General features: G+C 37.5%; 1 protein-coding gene across 1 annotated transcript in view; it reads left to right on the top strand.

Annotated features, from left to right (window-relative positions):
• LOC122794874 (extracellular calcium-sensing receptor-like) overlaps positions 1–14163 on the top strand; it is a 205405-nt gene extending 191242 nt beyond the window's left edge. Inside the window, exon 2 of the mRNA XM_044063473.1 lies at positions 13315–14163. Within this exon, the coding sequence (XP_043919408.1) occupies positions 13354–14163 (810 nt within the window). The 5' untranslated portion in view covers positions 13315–13353. The remainder of the gene's footprint in view (positions 1–13314) is intronic.
• The last annotated feature ends 3462 nt before the right edge of the window (positions 14164–17625 follow it).

The raw sequence follows: 17625 nt of genomic DNA, 5'->3' as shown, positions 1-17625 counted from the left end.
TGATCTAAAGGCTAGGAAATTAAGGAAATAATATGAATGGGTTCAGCATGTTTTTAAATTAATGTATGTGTCTTTAAATTATGTCCCACAGTTTATTGAATGATGTTGGTTGCTATAGGAATGCTAGCTGCTAGTAGCAGTTTTGAAATTATTGTTTTTAATTGATTTGTAATTAATTGGACATTTTGGAGGGAATTTACTGGTTAGGATTGGTAGATTTTAGTAATTATTTAATATATAAGGTATCGTTGGGGCTGTTATGATTGTATGATGAAGTAATTAATGTGTAACGTTACGAAAGCACTTACATTAAACATTTGTGGATTTTACTGAAGCCGTTTGGAATATTACTGCTGTCTTCTGCCACTGGGTTTTGCTGTTTTTGGTTTATTGGATTTGCTCTCTGTTCCATTGGGTTTTCATTTTTCAGTCTTCTAAGTAATTCTTGTTACTTCTTAACCATATCTTTCTTTCATTGATTTCCACCCTATTTTTAAGCTCCACCTTGATTTTATCCCACTCCCTAGTTATATTTTCAGAAAAAATGTCGATCTTCTCTAATAACTTCTGAATAATTTGCACTACCCATTCCTTAAATTCCTCTCTTTTCAACAGATAGGTGGGAAAGCACCAATGTCTCATTTTATTTGATTATCCTGAATTTTTATTTTAGTTATTATTGGCACGTGATCTGAAATAGTTATTGGATGCATATCAAAATGTTTAATTAAATGCACATGTTCCTGTGAAATGTAAGTTCTGTCTAGCCTAGCCCATTTTTTTGTATCTTGGGGAATAATATGTAAATTCACTCCAAACTCCTACTACTGAATTCATATCTTATATGCAAAATATTTTCATAAATATCTTCAAAAGTCTACCCTCCTTTGTTATATTTTCCCTTTTGGGGCCCCAACGCATATTCACTACTGCAAATCAAGTTCCAGTCCCCATCTATTAGTAGTACTCCCTGATGAAAGATGATTATTTCTCCAAGAGATTTCCTAAACTCCATTATAGCAATTTTAGGAATATAAATACATGCCAGTATAATCCTCCTCCCTTGCCAGTAGCTTCTTAGTACTATAAATCTACCATTATTATTATATTTTTCATCCTCTTCTATCACTATTGAAGCTCCTCTTGCAATTAATGTAAATACTCCTCTTTTTCATTGCCCCAGGTATTCTGCTGAATAACTCCTGAAAATCTTTATTTATCAAATTCACATGTTCAATTCTTTCCAAATGTGTCTTCTGTAGCATAGCTATTTGAACTGTACATTTTAACATAGTTTACTACTCTTTCTTTTTTGTATATATCTGTGAGAACCTTTACATTTAAAGACAATATAGAAATTATGTGAAAAAGTTATTATTCACACCTTTTATGTGTAACAACTTTTTTGTTAAGTATCTAGTTCCAGCTTTTGTGTTACATGCATACACTAATGTTGTTGATCTGTTACATAGTTATTTTTTGTCATAGTCATTTCAGTCTATATCACATCTTGCAAAACTTTTTGTTCTATAGAAAGCCCCCCAATAAAAAATACACCTCCAATATACCCCTAAAACCTAACAGCAAGAATTGTCCTAAACTGACAGTCACACCCATAGACTTTGAATAACCTAAAAAGAAGGTTTTCCATGCTAAGACACACAGTACAGCCTGTGCTTCAACTAAGTGCTATCTGTTTTTGTCTTAACGTTTTGCTCTCCCAGATTGAGAAAACAATTTTAGTAAACATTATCTCCTAGCCATTGAAAATAACCATTACTAGAAAAAAGTATTCTGCTTTTATTGCTCTTTATCGGATTGTTTCCATGAAGACATGAGACCCAGATATTCAGTTGCTTCTACAAGCATTTATTTATTTGCTAAATTAAATGTTCCTTTATATTTTATGCATGTTACAAAGACACGCGTCTGGAGCATTTCTCCCTGGGCCTCTGCTGAAAAATGGTTTGTTACAAGTCAGACTTTCCCAGTTAACAAATGTAAAATAAATAAATAAATAAATAAATACATTTATTTGCTTTCTTTTAAAACGTGTTACTAGATCAATCCAAGAGCCTCAATCCATTCACTCCCCTATGAAAGAATGAAAAAATCATATAAATTTTTCTTGTATCATGCTCTTCTGACCAGACGTTTCTTCTTTTTTTACATTGCAGTGCCTACATGTCTTAAAACTGAGCAAGGAGAAAGAGAGAAGAAGGAAAAAACAGGGGTACCTGTTTACTTTAGTATCACCATTAGACCTGAAAATAACTGAGAAAACTTTGCTTTATAGCACACAGATTATATCCTGCACTATAAAAATACTACTGTTAAGAGCAAAATTTTGTTTTATTTACTGTTAATGCTCTCCCTCTTCTCCTCTTCTAAGTGTTCTTGCAAACATTAATGACATGAAGCAGGGCATATGATTTAGAGTTCCCTAAAAGTTTAACAAAGTCAAAAAAGTCCAATATGTCCAGGTTTTCTTGTTTTTGTCATGTTTCACAAATATAAATAATTCTTTGAAATTCCCCATTTATTTGTCAATTCCTGAGTTGCTGTTTTCTTTTTCCTGTTTATCCCCATCTCCCAAATGTAGTCTCTGCTTAATTTCCAATGTACTCTCATTTCCTCTAGTCATCTCTTGTGCTTTTTTCTGTCTCTCAAGCATTTTCCATTGAAACATTGGAAAGGGTTTCACTGGCACAGTCTCTCTGTGGTCTTTATTACCAGAAGAACAAGTAGCACAATTTCCTTCTGTTTCATAGCTCTCTTTTTGTTGAACAAACTTTTGCATTTCCTCCTTAGCATGCTCGCATCAACAAAAGATTTTGTCTCTCCAGGAAAGGATATTCTTAATATAGCTGGGTACAGCAGTTTAAATCTCATACCTGCTTATCAACATTCCCTGATTAGAGGAATACATTTACTCCTCTTCTGCATGGTGAACAGTGAGTAACCATTTTCCACAAATACTCTACTGTCTCCCACTTTTAGTTCTTTATTCTTCTGTTGCAGTTTTAACTGAATCAACTCCTCCGGCTGGTAGGATTGTATCTTTACTATTAAAATTCTAGGCTGCTTTCTCATGGCCAGATTTGAAGCATGTATACAATGTGCCATTTCAATTCACAACTCCTGTTGTGGAATACTAGTTCAGTTGCTTATTTGTGCTTTCATATAATTAATGCAGTCTATTCCTTCCAGCTTCTCTGGTACAGCAGAAAATGTCAGGTTTTCCCTGTATGCTCTGTCCTCTAATTCTATTTTTTAAACATCTCTTCTTGAGCAGTCTCATATTCAGACAGCCTTTTCTTCATTTTGACTTCTGATTTTTGCAGTTTTATCACCTCATCTAAATTGCCTCACAGCAAGAGGTTCTCCTGTCTGATCCTCGGCTGGGGTGCCTTCTGTGCGGAGTCTGCATGTCCTCTCTGTGGTCACATGGGTTTCCTCCGGGTGCTCCGGTTTCATCCCACATTCCAAAGACATGCTGTAGATGGAGTGGGCACTCTAAACTGGCCCTCGGCATGAGTGCATGTGTGTACCTTCTGTGGGAGGTTGGGTGCCAGGCTGGCAATTCGACACCATAAAACTCCACTGTCAATCATGAGCAGACAGGTGATCCGCTGTGGCAACCCCTAACCGGGAAAAGCCGAAAGAAGAAGAATCACCTCATATAAATATCTATTTAAAGCTTCTTACATTTATTTCAGCCTTTTGTTATTTGTGTTGATATGCTCCATCAGTATTTATTTATTTTAATCAGCTCTGAGTACATTTGACTTATTTTTTCCTTTAGATTACTGGAAGTCATGTTTGCACCAAAACTGGAGCTTGGACTGCTTTTTGCTAAACAGCTGCAGAATTCTTCTTGTCAGTGTTTTTCCTTACCTTTTGCAATTGATTTTCTTTCAAATTTTCTGAATTTCTTTTTGCTGGCATTCAGACAGTGAACTTACTAGCCAGTTAATGAAATGTACCCCAAAATATGAGTTTACTGGCTCTCTCTTCTGAGTTTCTGTTTTCACACTGGGAGAGCTGAAATTAAGCTGCTACTCCAAGTGCAGCCATCTTGGAAGTCATTTATGACAGAATGTTAATACAAAATCATGTAGAGTGCTTAAAGGGTAAGAGGAAAATATAGGAATTAAATAAGGATAAGTTCAGGTATTTGCTTCACTGATAGCAGTAGTTTTTAAAGAGAAAAAAGAAGTAGGAAAAAGTATGATATAGAAATGAGTTTCAAACAGGTGTATATTGGTCAGTGTTTGAATTGTTTGTATTACATATTAACATTGGACAATGAAAATTATTAAAACAGTGAGATGACATTACAGGAAACAAAAGTATTACAGTAGTTTGGCTATTATATCAGTTGTCTCTTAAAAATGTCATATTTACTTAATTTTGTGGTACTAGAGACTTTAGCATGTATAGATAGAGTCCACATGTTCCCCTTCAAGATTAGAGAAAGATTTATTAAAAACAGTAAATAAAATTCGGGTCTATATTATAAAGATGAATGTTCAGGTTGTCGAACACCTAAACTTCGACACCTAAACAGCAAAAGCTGAAAACCGCAAAAGGCCACTTCTGCAAATTTTTTCACAGGGAAAACATTCGCTAGGCCAGTGGACAGTAAAACAAAATTTCAAACCTAATCATTTGGGGGGCTTCACCCCCCCCAACTAAATATACCAACTCTGAGACCACTCTACATTGAAGAAAAGGGCAAATTTCCGTTAATGGCCAAGCAATTTTTTTCCCTGTGAAAAAAATTTGTAGAAGTGGCCATTTGCAGTTTTCAGCTTTCGCTGTCTAGCTGTTGACGTTTAGGTGTTCGACAACCTGAACATTCGTCTTTATAATATAGACCCATAAAATTTAGGTGGCTCAAGGGTAAACCAAATAAAATGAGGTGTGATATACAATATCACACACAAAGGGACTGGGCCTTATAAAATAGTTATGTGCTTAACATTTATGCAATAATATTGGGTGTTAAATAAGATGCTGCTTGATAAGTCTAATCCTGTAAGATGATTCATGAATACTAAGTATGCGAGATTTTAGGATGAAGTGAGATCTAAAAAAGGAAGTTATTTTCCAGTATTAGTCAAGTATTATCCTGCTGAAAGAAATCAGTGTGGAAAATAAATTAAGTGCCAAAAGAAAAGAATGAATAGTATAATGATCATATACACATCTATGGCAATGTTTAAAAATACAGTATGAAACAAACCAAGCAACGGTAATATGGAACAAGTTCATAGGTATGTACTAGGCTATTGGCCCTAGGGCCTATATAAGCCTAGCCAAAAAGGTACCCTGGCTTTTGCCACCCAAGTAAATTATTTTCCTGTGCCCCTGTCGAGCAGAGCAACAGAGATGATCCCCGGGGTGAATTTCCTATTTCCCATCCAATCATCAAGATTTTGCTTGAAGAGTGCTAATGAGGAGCTTTGTTTGATACAGATAGGTAGTTTGTTCCAGAGTATGGGAAGTCTCTGGGACAGGAATCTATCCCTCCAGCATGTTCTGTTTATTGTGGTGACAAGGTTTAGGTCCCTAGACCGTGTAGCTTGCAGGGATTGGGATTTCTTTAAGTGGAGCATGTCCAACAGCTCTGGGTTTGACATAGCTTTGTATGTTAGGCAGAGATCTCCTCTGAGTAGGTGATATGCAACGGAGTAAAGCTGGAGTTTTTTGAGACGGTCTACGTAGGGCATCTGTTTGAGGCCAGTAATCCTCTTTGTGAGATATTTCTGGGGCCTTTCCAGTTGTTGTAGATGTCTTGTGAGGTACATACCAAAAGGGGTGTTGTACTCTATAATAGGTCTAACGATTGATGAGTAGAGGGGAACAATGACCTCTTTTTTCCTGGATGAGAAACCTTTTGTGATGAGGTGTGCCACGTAGAAGGATTTCCTGACTACTGTGGTGATGTGATTATCAAAGGAGAGACTACTGTCCACCTGTGTCCCAAGGTCTCTTATCACACTTTCGGTGTTAAGTTGACTACCACCAATGTGGCAGCTCATGGGTACAGAGTTTTTACCAAAGGGGATGACAATGCACATTTTGGCATTGAGCTTGAGGCCATGGCTTTGACACCAGGCGTCTGTCTCAATGACACCCTTTTGTAGGATGTCCACATCTTTAGGAGTTTTGATTATGGCTCCTAGTTTGCAGTCATCTTCAAACTTCATTAGCCAAAGATTTTCTACGTTAGCCTGTACTTCAGAAAAGTAGATACCAAACAAGAGAGGACCCAAAACTGAACCCTGTGGTACTCCACTTGTCACTGGTCTGAAATCGGATTTGGAGTCTGCTACTTTCACAGTGTGGGTCCTTTCAGTGAGCCACTTGGCAACCCATCTTGTGACATAGGGATTTATACCTAGTTTAGTGAGTATATCTATAATTCCAAAATGGGGGATGGTGTCACAAGCCTTGGCGAGATCTTGATAGGCTGTGTGAGCCACCTTACCCTCGTCTACAGCTTCGGTGACTGCTTCAAAGAAGTCTATCATGTTTAGGAGACATGATCTGCCTTTTACAAACCCAAACTGGGTGGGTTCCAGAGTTTAGAGATTACAAATGTCTTTGTTTATAAGATCCATGATGATACGTTCCATGGCCTTGCAGACCAGGCTCGTTTGGCTAATGGGGCGGTAGTTTCCCAGGGTTCATGGTGACTCCCCCTTTGTGGAGTGGGATAACCGTTGGTGTGCACCATTCAGTGGGCACAAAGCCTGAGGTAAGGCTATGATTGAACATGGTGCTTAGGTGGGGTGCCAGTTCATTCTGCATTTCATGTAGAACGCAGCCTGGGATGCTGTCAGGTCCCATGGATGCTGTGTTCTTGGCTTTGGAGAGTGTGTTTTTTACCTGTGCAGTTGTGATTAAAGGAACTTTGCTTTCTTCCGGTATAGAGATGGGCCCTTTAAGGAGTGTGGGGGGGGGTAAAGTTAGCACTGAACCTGTCTGCCAGGATGTTGGCAATATCAGTTAGTTCTGTACATTTAGTGCCATTGTGCTGTAACTCAGAGCAGATCTGAGTGTTGCCATTGGAATTCTTGACATAGCTATAGAATGCTTTGCGGTTGTCTTTAGAATCAGTGGCAATTTTGTTTTCATAACTAGCTTTGGAGGATTTTATGAGGGATCTCAGCTTCTTACTGAAGCTGAACAGGAAGTTCTTCCAATCATGGGATTTTACTCTTTTTTGCAACAGTTTCTTTCTTCTGCTGTAGAGTTTGTTTATGGCAAGGGGCCACCAGATTGGCTTCCTTTTTTTGGAGGATAGCATCTTAGTTCTGTTTGGGATAGCATGATCCATGCCATCGTGTAAGTGCTTATAAAGTGCATTTGTGTAGGATTCAGCAGTCGTACCTCTATTGGCCATCTGCATGGGTGTTGTAAAGTTTGCCACTTCTGTCTTAAGAAGCATGAAGTTGGCTTTGGAGAAATGTTTTATGGTGGTTTCCCTAATGTAGGGTGGGGGGCGGGATGTGGATGTCTAGGGTGATTAGCTTGTGGTCGGATCTGACCAAGAAGGAATTGACCTCTGGTGTGGAATACCAGTTGTCCATGTTGGTAATGACCAGGTCTAGGATATTGCTGCCCCTGGTGGGGGTGTGGATAAGTTGATCCAAAGCATTGGAATTTATGAATTCCAGAAAACATTGAGCAAAAGATTTATTTATTTAACATTTGCTGACTGGGAAAGTCCGACTAGGTTCCACAGATCCTGTTTTCAGTGGAGGCCCAGGGAGAAATGCTCCAGAAGCATGTCTTTAGAATGTGGGAGAAAACCGGAGTACCCGGAAGAAACTGACGTGAATGCAGGGAGAACATGCAAACTCCACACAGAAGGCACCCCAGCTGAGAATTGAACCTCTTACTGTGAGGTGACAGCATTAACCACTTCACCACTGTGCCGCCCAAAAGAGTTGGTACGTGAGCAATTTTCCCAGTTAATGGTGGGATAGTTGAAATCATCCATTATTTGGGTGTTGGGTTGTACTCTATTATTTTCCAGTGTATCAAGAAATGAGGAGTGGGATCCTGGGTCACGGTGGGGGATCAGTAGCAAGTTACAATTTGGATTACAGTCTTGCCCAGAGTTAGTTGCACTTGGATAATCTCGGATGCATTATGCTGAGCAACTAGCCTGGAGGTGTGGATATCCCTAATGAATATGGACACGCCTCTGCCTTTAGTGTTTCTGTCCAGGGTAGGTGGCAAAAGGTGTGGTATGAATTATAGCCTGGAAATGCAGGGGTGCTGCCTGAAGCCTTGAACCAGATCTCTGTCACTGCACAGATGTTGATGTTCTCCATTTTAAGGAGTGCCGTGAGTGAATGCATTTTCAGGTTTAGACTTCTAACATTGAGTAGCATTACCCTCAGATTCTGCTTGCTTGTACCTGTTAAGGTGGTGAATTTGCCATTTGAACCTTGCCTACAAAAGGCACTATAGGGGTGGCAAGAGCCTTAGCCAGTATCTGGAATCCCAAGGATGACATACGCAGGCCATCTCTGGCAAAGCATCATGGTCTGTCGATCATGTCATCCCAGGCAGACAGATACTGGATCCCCTTAGAATGACACCAGAAGCTTAGTCAATTGTTGAAGTCAATCAGTTTATCTTTGTACTGTGGTATCATTCTGGGTGATGACAGGATGCTACTCAGGGCTAGGGTCATACCTGCCTGGGCTACAAGATCAGAGAGCTCCTCCATGTCTCTTTTCATGTAGTCCAGGGAGGTACATCTCAGGTCATTCACACCAACATGGACAATATATTTGTTGTGGAGTGACCTGAGTGTGTGCATTATGTGTCAGATCCTGGTACCCAACAGGCAGCTGACAGTAACTTTATCCTTGTTTAGCCTGGTGAGTGGAACATCAGTGTGCCTGACTATAGAGTCACCTATGACTAGAGTGTTGGGTACGTTGTTATGCCTTATGGGCTGTGGTTGAGTGGCACACTGAGTTTGTGGGTTATGTGTCATTTGGGTTGTGTTGGTGGGGGTGGAGGTTGCTTGAGTTTCTGCTTTGGAGGTCTCTGTTGCTTGAGCAGATTTTTATTGAGAGCCTCTGCAAATATAGGTGTGTGTTTTGTGTTTCTATGCGGGTGTTTTGGTGGTGTAGGGTTTGAGGGACTATGTGATGAGTGTGATGTGGTGCAAGTGTTTACCTTCTCCTCTTGATTGTCTAGTCCAGTCTTGGGTGAAGAGAGCTTTGCTTCCAGTTTGGCTATATAAGTGCATCTTTCACAGGTTGTAGTGTTGGGTGGTAGGAGGAGAGGGTTATCTATGTACATGAGGCAATTGCTGCATTGCCTCAAAATGCCCAGATTCAACATGTAGACAGGAGAAACCACTGGGAGCTGACCCTTAGACATGCCTGGATAGCTGCTTATTTATTAAGTACTAAAAACTGTTTGTGTTTAATAAAACAGAGCTTTCAGGTCAAACAAACCCTTTATCAGTGCATAAAATACTAACACATACTAACCATATTTATACTATCAAAAATTACACAGCCATTAATTATTTAATTAAACAATTAAATCATGGTTAAAAACAATAGTTTTAGAAGCAGAGGTCCCTATATCAAACACATTTGTTTATATCTTAATGCAGGTTTCAAAGAAACAGTCTGATTTAGACTGGGTGGTGTGTGTGTGTGTGTGTGTGTGTGTGTGTGTGTGTGTGTGTGTGTGTGTGTGTATATATATATATATATATATATATATATATATATATATATATACATACACACACACACACACACACACATCTCTCATATCCACTCTATCACTCAAAACATTTCACAACGTTGAACAATGACTAACTGATAACCAGTTCATCCTAAACCCCCCAAAACACAAACTCCTCCTTTTCTTCCCTAAATCTCTCTCCCACCATAAAACCACTTTTACCATCTCATCACATGACAATACCTTTATCAAAGCTGATTCTTATACTAAACTTCTGGGTATTATAATTGATGACCTAATACAATTTGACCTCCATATACAACACTGTATTAAAATGCAAATCAAAAAATGGGTCTACTCTATAGAAAAAAAAAATTCCTTGCTTCTAACTCTAAACCCTGTCTTTCCACCTATCCTGTTTTTTGTATGCCTCTCCTATACTCACATTTTTGCAATCTACCTTAATAACCAAACTGGACCGATCTTATAACAACATAGCTCGATTTGCCAGCAATCAGTGATAGAAATCCCATCACTGCCTTCCTTTAAAAAAGTTTCAATGGCTTGAGTTCCCCCTGCTGCTGCTTCTTTCCCAGCTACAGTTCACTCACACCTTACTAAAGAAACCCTCAACCTGTCCTTCTCTCTCCTCTCACATATCCCTCTACACCCCTTCTCAAACTCTATGCAGCTCTGATCAACACCATCTTAATATTTATAAAACCAGCAAAAACATTTGTAAACTTTTCTAGAAAAAAAACAGTCTCTCAAGCCTAGAACAATCTCCCACCAAATATTCGCAACAGCAGTTGTACAACCCACTTCAGAACTGAACTTAAAAACTATCTTCTTAATTCAAGCTCCTACCCACGCCAGGACCCTTCTTAATTCCTCCCCCCATCTCTCTATATACCTCTCATTACTCTAAATCCTTCAGCCTTCTGCTTCTCATACTCTCTGTTAATAGCAACACTATCATGTTTTTATTACTGATCTAGCTCTGTTTTCTGTAATATTATGACATACTACCATAAACCTAAGTCAGATTTTTTTTCTCTAAACTGTAATCTGCTGTTCACTCAGCATTTTATTTTTGTATATACTTTTCATGTAACATCTGTTACTGTAAATATGTGTAACAATATAACTATGTAATTTTTCTTGCTTTTTGAATGTATGATATAATTATTTATGTATTTATCTATTTATTTTACATTTGTTAACTGGGTTAGTCCAGCTGAGCATTTAGCTCGTTTTCAGTGGAGACCCGAGGAGAAAAGCTCCACAGTCAGTATTTATATTTTACTTACAAACAGTAAGACACTTTCATTTGCAGCTAAACAAATAGTTAGAGAGATAACATTTATAATAAATCATAAAGAAAAACAGTTGGGTATAATGTCAGAAATCATACCGCAAAAAAAATTTACAATAAATCATACAGAAAGCAGTTGGGTACAATGACAATAATCATACTGCAAAAACTTAGGTACAATGTCATAAAAGGAATACAGTGTTCATAATTCATAAGTGGTTGTATACAGTACAGGTACAGGAGGAGTAGTAAGGGGATAAAGTGGTTAAACATAGAGACAGAGGGGTAGATGATTATTAAGCTAGACAATGGAGGAGAATGGAGGGAGGAGGAAGAGAAGCTAAGGTTGGGTAGTTTTAGGGGGGATGACTACAGTGGCAGGACAATTTATTTGTTAGGTATCTCCAAGTGACTAGGTTGAAATGCTTGGTTTGGTCAAGTGACCTGAATTCTAGGGGTAGTTGGTTCCAAGTTGCAGCAGGGTTATAGTTATAAAGTAAGCACCCTGTTTTGGTTTTGAGTTTATAGAGCTGTAGGAAGTCCTGGTCTGAGCTGCGTAGTGTCCTGGTTGGGGAATATTTAGATATAATTGATAGAAGGCTAGGGCAGAAAGATGGTAGATAGAGGATGGAGTGGATAATTTGCAGTTGATGTAGTAGGGGCAAATGAGGGAATTTGAGCCAGTCCAATTGTTTAAGGGATAGGCAATGGTGCGACTTGTAGGTTTGGTTTGCAGCAAATCTAGCAAGCTTATTATAGGTAGTTTCGAATTTAGTTATGAGTGTGGTATTAAGATTTGTGAATATTTGACAGCTGTAGAGAAGGGTGAGAAGAAGAAATGCATGGGAGAGAGTAATTCTGGCTGTATTGGTTAGGTGTCTTTTGTTACGGTAAAGGAGTCCAAGTTTATGGTGAGTCTTTTTGATGGAGGTAGTGACTTGGAGATCAAATTTAAGCTTTAAATTAATTATGTAATATTCTTGTTTTTTTATTGTATCCTTGGGTCTCCACTGAAAATGGGCCTTTGGCACAGCTGGACTAACCTAGTTAAATGACAATCAATCAATCAATCAATCAATCAATCAATCAATCAATCAGTAAATAAGTGCCATGGGAGTTGTTCCATTCACCTGAGCTACCACTAACTCAGACAGGTAAGACCACATTTAAAGATCTCTTATGAAGGACAGAACCTCAGGAGTGCTGCACACCCCTTAATGCTACACTGTACTGTCAGCACTGGAAGATTTTGAATTCAAGTATCTGATGTTGGAATATGACTCACAGTTTTCTGATCTTCCTGCATCAGAGGTAAATATTCTACCTCCTGAACCAGTGACTTGTTCTTCTGTATTTCATTGTGTCCGATCTGAGATTCTTCCTCTTTACACTGATAGAATACATATTAGGATGCTAATATTTACCGCTTATGTTTGGCTGTATACATGACAATTTTTATTCATTTTTGTTTTGGCAAAGCCCTCTAAAGAGTGATATGTTTTTCAGGCAAGAAGAAGATTTCTTTATATTTAATATCTGATAGTACTTGCAGACACCCCAGGATTTGCTCTGTTTCCAGATCTTGCTAGAATATGCATATGGAACATTGATTCTAATCACATAAATAAGTGCCACATAAAGTTGAATTTTTTGATTTTTCTTTATAGAAATGGTTTAAAGGTATTCTGGTACAATACATCTTCAGCAAACTGCTCCACAAAAGAAAGTCTGTTTGACTGCTTTGCTTCCCATAGTATACTAAAGAGTAGGAGGTTTCTTTCAAGAAACTGAATACAATAAGCTGAACTAAAATAACACATTTGTTTGCTGTAAAGTTTTGTTGTAAATAAATACTGCATTTACATATACGGTTTGAAGGAGAGCAAGCAAAAAGAGATGATTTCCCTGTTCAATTCTACTGATTTTAAGCATATATTTGACTAGCATGTTTATGTTATGATGTTTTAGGGAACAACTAAAATTATGAGAGAAAATATTGAAGTATATATCATTCAGTAGACAGACTATTAGTGGAAATTACCTGAGAAACATGTTCAAGTGAGAATGTAGCAATCTTATAAGGCAAACCTAAATAAGTATAGTCCACTCTGAAATTTCTAAAATGTTGTTGTGTAATGGATCTCTACTACATGTTTACCCTGAGATACTAGTTAATTTATTTATTCTAAAGATGCAAAATTATACATAGAAGCTCTAAAGTCACTATCTTGTCAACTTCATTTTTTTTTTTTATTTTCTTACAGATTAGTCATGGATCATTCCAAGTGGCCTTAAGTGACAAAATGCAGTTCCCTTCATTTCTTCGTACTGTACCCAATTATCTTTTCCCAAATAGTGGTGTAGCTAAGCTACTTTGGTACTTTGGATGGAAATGGGTAGTAATAATAACTATAGACAATGAAACAGGTGAGTTTGGTGGCCAGCACTTAAAAATGGAAATTTTAAGATTGGGAGCATGTGTAGAACTTATGGAAAGAGTTCATGCTCAGCATTCAAACGAAAGGCTGTTGAAAACTGTTGAATTAGTCAAAAAATCTACAGCAAACGTTATCCTTATAAACAGTGATGAAATACATGCCAAAGCATTCCTTGAGGCCCTTTATTTACACAACGTTACTGGGAGAGTGTTATTATTCACAGCTGCATTTACCATCACTCCAGGTCTTCTGTCAAACGAAGCAAGAATAATAATGAATAACACATTAGGACTTATTCCCTTTTCAGGAACCATGGCAGGATTTAAAGACTTCCTCCAAGGACTGAACCCTTCAACATCTACTGCTGATATTTTTATCAAACCATACTGGGAGAAAGTGTTTGCATGTAAGTGGCAGGCGAACACAAGTTTTGCTTCAACTACCCCACATGAGATGAATAATGAGAAAGTAGTCTGCACAGGCATGGAAATGATAGATGAAACAATCATTGATTATTTTGAATTAAATGATCTCAGTTACACCTACCATGCTTATCTTGCAGTTTATGGCTATGCGTCTTCACTGGGCAACATAATGTTGTGCCAGTCTAGAAATGAATCATTTACATATGGTTGCAGATCTAAAATTAAACGCATTCAGCCATGGCAGGTATAGTATAACATTTTATAATATGTTGCCTGCCTCACAAAAGACCATCCAAAATAATACAACCCGTGAATGCAGTTAATAATGTGGTGCTTTTTATGTTAGTGTACAACCATGTTTGTATTATAATTACTGATGAATGATAAATCTTTGAACCAATCACATGTATGTAGTTTGCAAGAAATAGTAATGCAAACTAATTACAGTGTTTCTATATCTAGCAGTGAAAAGAAAGAATAGTAGATAATTTTGAAAGTGTCCAGGGTCCAGTGTATTAATATGACTTATCAAACTTGACTGAAATAAATATGGGGTACCTTCCTGGCACACAGAATTATTTCTTACATACCTGCAATATGTTGACTTGCACAAAGAAATGAACAGATACTGATTTTCTTGAATGCTGATATGATCAGGGTATGGAGGATGCTATTCACTATGAATAACTTACCTTCTGATCCTTCTCCTGTTCCCTTTTATTTATTTATTCATTTATTTTAAAGGTGCTACACAGTTGTAGTTCAGCAGAGCTTTTTTAAATAGGGAGTGTTGTTTATAACTATGGTAGAGCAGAAAAATGTAGCATGCTACCTCCCTCTAAACTACTTCCTGTCAGTGAAATGTTAACATTGTTAATTAATCTACTGAAAAGAATACTAATCTCGTTACCTACTTCCAAATTGTAATCTTTCAATCTTTAAAATATATTTTAATGCTTATTTCTATGCATTAAATTTGCCTAAATAAACATAAGCCTGTGATAGTTAGCAATTAAAGGATTATGAGTTAGGTACACCATTACATTAAACAGGCTGAGCATTTCATCAAACAGGATGGTTTTCTTTGTCCTTTGTAAAACTTACTGGCATGTGGGTTATTTTAAATTATGATGAAGATGTTGATGATTACAGAGATAATGATAATAATGATGATGATGATGAAGAAATGTATTTATTTATGAAAGGGCAGGCGATATGCTTTGGTAGGTGACTGAACTTAACTTTTCAGATCTTGCATTATGGCATGATATGTAATGGTCACTATCCTCTTCTCAGTACCATTGAATGTGCGAATTGCATTTTCAAAACCAGAGCATTGCTGATTTTTTTGCATATTTTCTGTTTTTCTGTAATGTTTAGCAGCAAAACAATATATATATATATATATATATATATATATATATATATATATATATGTGTGTGTGTGTAAATTATGTGGATTCTCCATACCAATTAATTTATTATAGAGTAAATGTTTTCATATACTGAGTTAGTAAGGCTGTTAGCAATGTGAATAGGTGAATGGTGAAAAACGTTTAAGTATATCACAAGAAGACAGTAACACTAAGGACTATACGCAGCACAGAGTGGGGTAGTTTTAACGTTCACACTGACAGATTGATTGGGAGTGCCAGTAGGTACACAGATCATGTGGTCATTTTAAGCTTGACCCATGTCATTAAAAAATGCAAGTAGAGAAATCAGTAAGTGCCTACTTGAATGGCAGCAGTTCAGAAGAATACTCATCAGAGCAGCAAAATTAGCCCTGCATGCAATGAACAATTTTTATGTATTAATCATGTGAGCCTGCTACACAGTAGCGGCTGGTGACTTCAAATCAAAGGGGGTCTGCAGGAGACAGCTGAATGGGTGGGGGTCAACTAGAAAGGGGAGGAGCTATGCTAAAAACTGCAACTTTAATTAAATACGCTGCCCTGGGTGCCAAACCTTCATTATGAGAGTCCAATCAAGACAAAATGAAGTGCAGAAGAAAAAAAATATTTCAATGCATTGGCTGCATGACAGCTTACTTAATATCTAGATGAAAACAAAAAGGTTGTGAGGCATGAAAAAATAAATTACTTTTTAAATACATTACTGGAATGCCAGTCAAATTCAAGTATAAGAAAAACAAGTAGCACTCAACTCAAACCACTTCTCCTTGCACTGCAGTTTTAATTATAATTTATATTCAGCTTTATTAAAGTACCAAGTTGCGGTGGTGCAGTGGTTAGCATTGTCGCCTCACAGCAAGAGGTTCTGCTGTTCGATTCTCGACTGGAGCGGCTTCTGTGTGGAATCTGTATGCCCTCCCCACAGTCAAGTGACGTTAAAGACATGCAGGTAGGTGCGAGCGTGAATGGGTGTGCCTTCGTTGAAAGTTGGGCATCAGGCTGGCAACTCATCACCGTAAAAATCCACTACCAATCATGAGTGGACTGAAGTTCCACTGTGGCGACCCCTAACCAGGAAAAGCCAAAAGTCAGATTAGATTAAAGTACCAAGTAACATGCTGAAAGTAGCAATCTCTGTGATACCCCCACTTGTAAAAATGTTTCTTATCCAAAAAAGACCTGCTGCCTGACAACAACTATTTACTTGTTTCATGGGGAAAACATGATCAAAGTAAAAAATGAAAAGCAAACAAGAAACAAACTCAAGATACATTGCTTAAAGGATTACTGCACAGGTTATGGACCACACACGATAAATTGGCATTCTGTTTAGTTTGCAGGTAAAGCCTGCAAAGATGACTGCAAGTCTCCAACAAATGTAATGAGCTTCTTAAAATAATGTAATCCTGCCCTTTATTACAAATACTGTCATATGCATTTCAATACCCAAGGCTTATACGTTATCTAGTTATGTAAGTATTCTTTGCATGGCAACAACAGAAAGGCTTTCAATGTTGGCAATTCTTTAACAGTATGCTTATTAAAGCTTACTTGCATCTTACAATCTCAAACAAGCTTACAGGATGGTCATTAAAGCTTTGCTACTTAAACACAGAGCAACAGGCACTTTCTGAATAATAATAAGCATAAATCAACAGTATAAAAATATGACAGAAACCAGAACATTCTGCAAAATCAAGGACAGATGAAAAGCCACTGTAGTACTTATGTCTACCTTGGATGGGAGGATACCCTGCACATTTACATTGCATAAATGCTCTTTGCCTTGCTTGGATACATCCAGAGTCACTACATGGGGGAGTGGGGTGCAACAAGTATGTCACAATTTGAAATGTCTCTGGCTGACTGTGATGGCCCTGACACATTTCTCATACCTCTCAACCTCAGAGCAAGAAATCTTGTAAAAGCCATACATAGAAGTGGGACAAAGGTCCAAAAATAAGGACAATTTTTAAATATTGCTCTTATAAACTTAGAAAGGTAATAGAATAGTAGGTATTGCATTAGTATGAATTTTTAAAGGGTATGAAATCTGAAACTCAAATGTCTGTCATTATTTTCTAACTTCAGTCTTTAATGATTTGCCACTAATTTGCCAAAATAACACAATTTTATGAAAAATGGACCAAAAATGTGATGCAAAAATATAAAATAGCCACAGAATACAGCTGGGAACCTGTCAAAGAAGGGACACTTTTTTAATATTAGTACTGCTAACTTGAGCAGCTGACAAAATAAAAGAATCTACATGCATTTCTGAAATAAACGTAATCTAT

The sequence above is a fragment of the Protopterus annectens genome, chromosome 2.part1 (assembly GCF_019279795.1).
Source record: "Protopterus annectens isolate FY-2018-M chromosome 2.part1, PAN1.0, whole genome shotgun sequence".
NCBI lineage: Eukaryota > Metazoa > Chordata > Ceratodontiformes > Protopteridae > Protopterus > Protopterus annectens.
The sequence above is the reverse complement of the archived record's forward strand: the minus strand, read 5'-3'. Positions and strand labels throughout refer to the sequence as shown.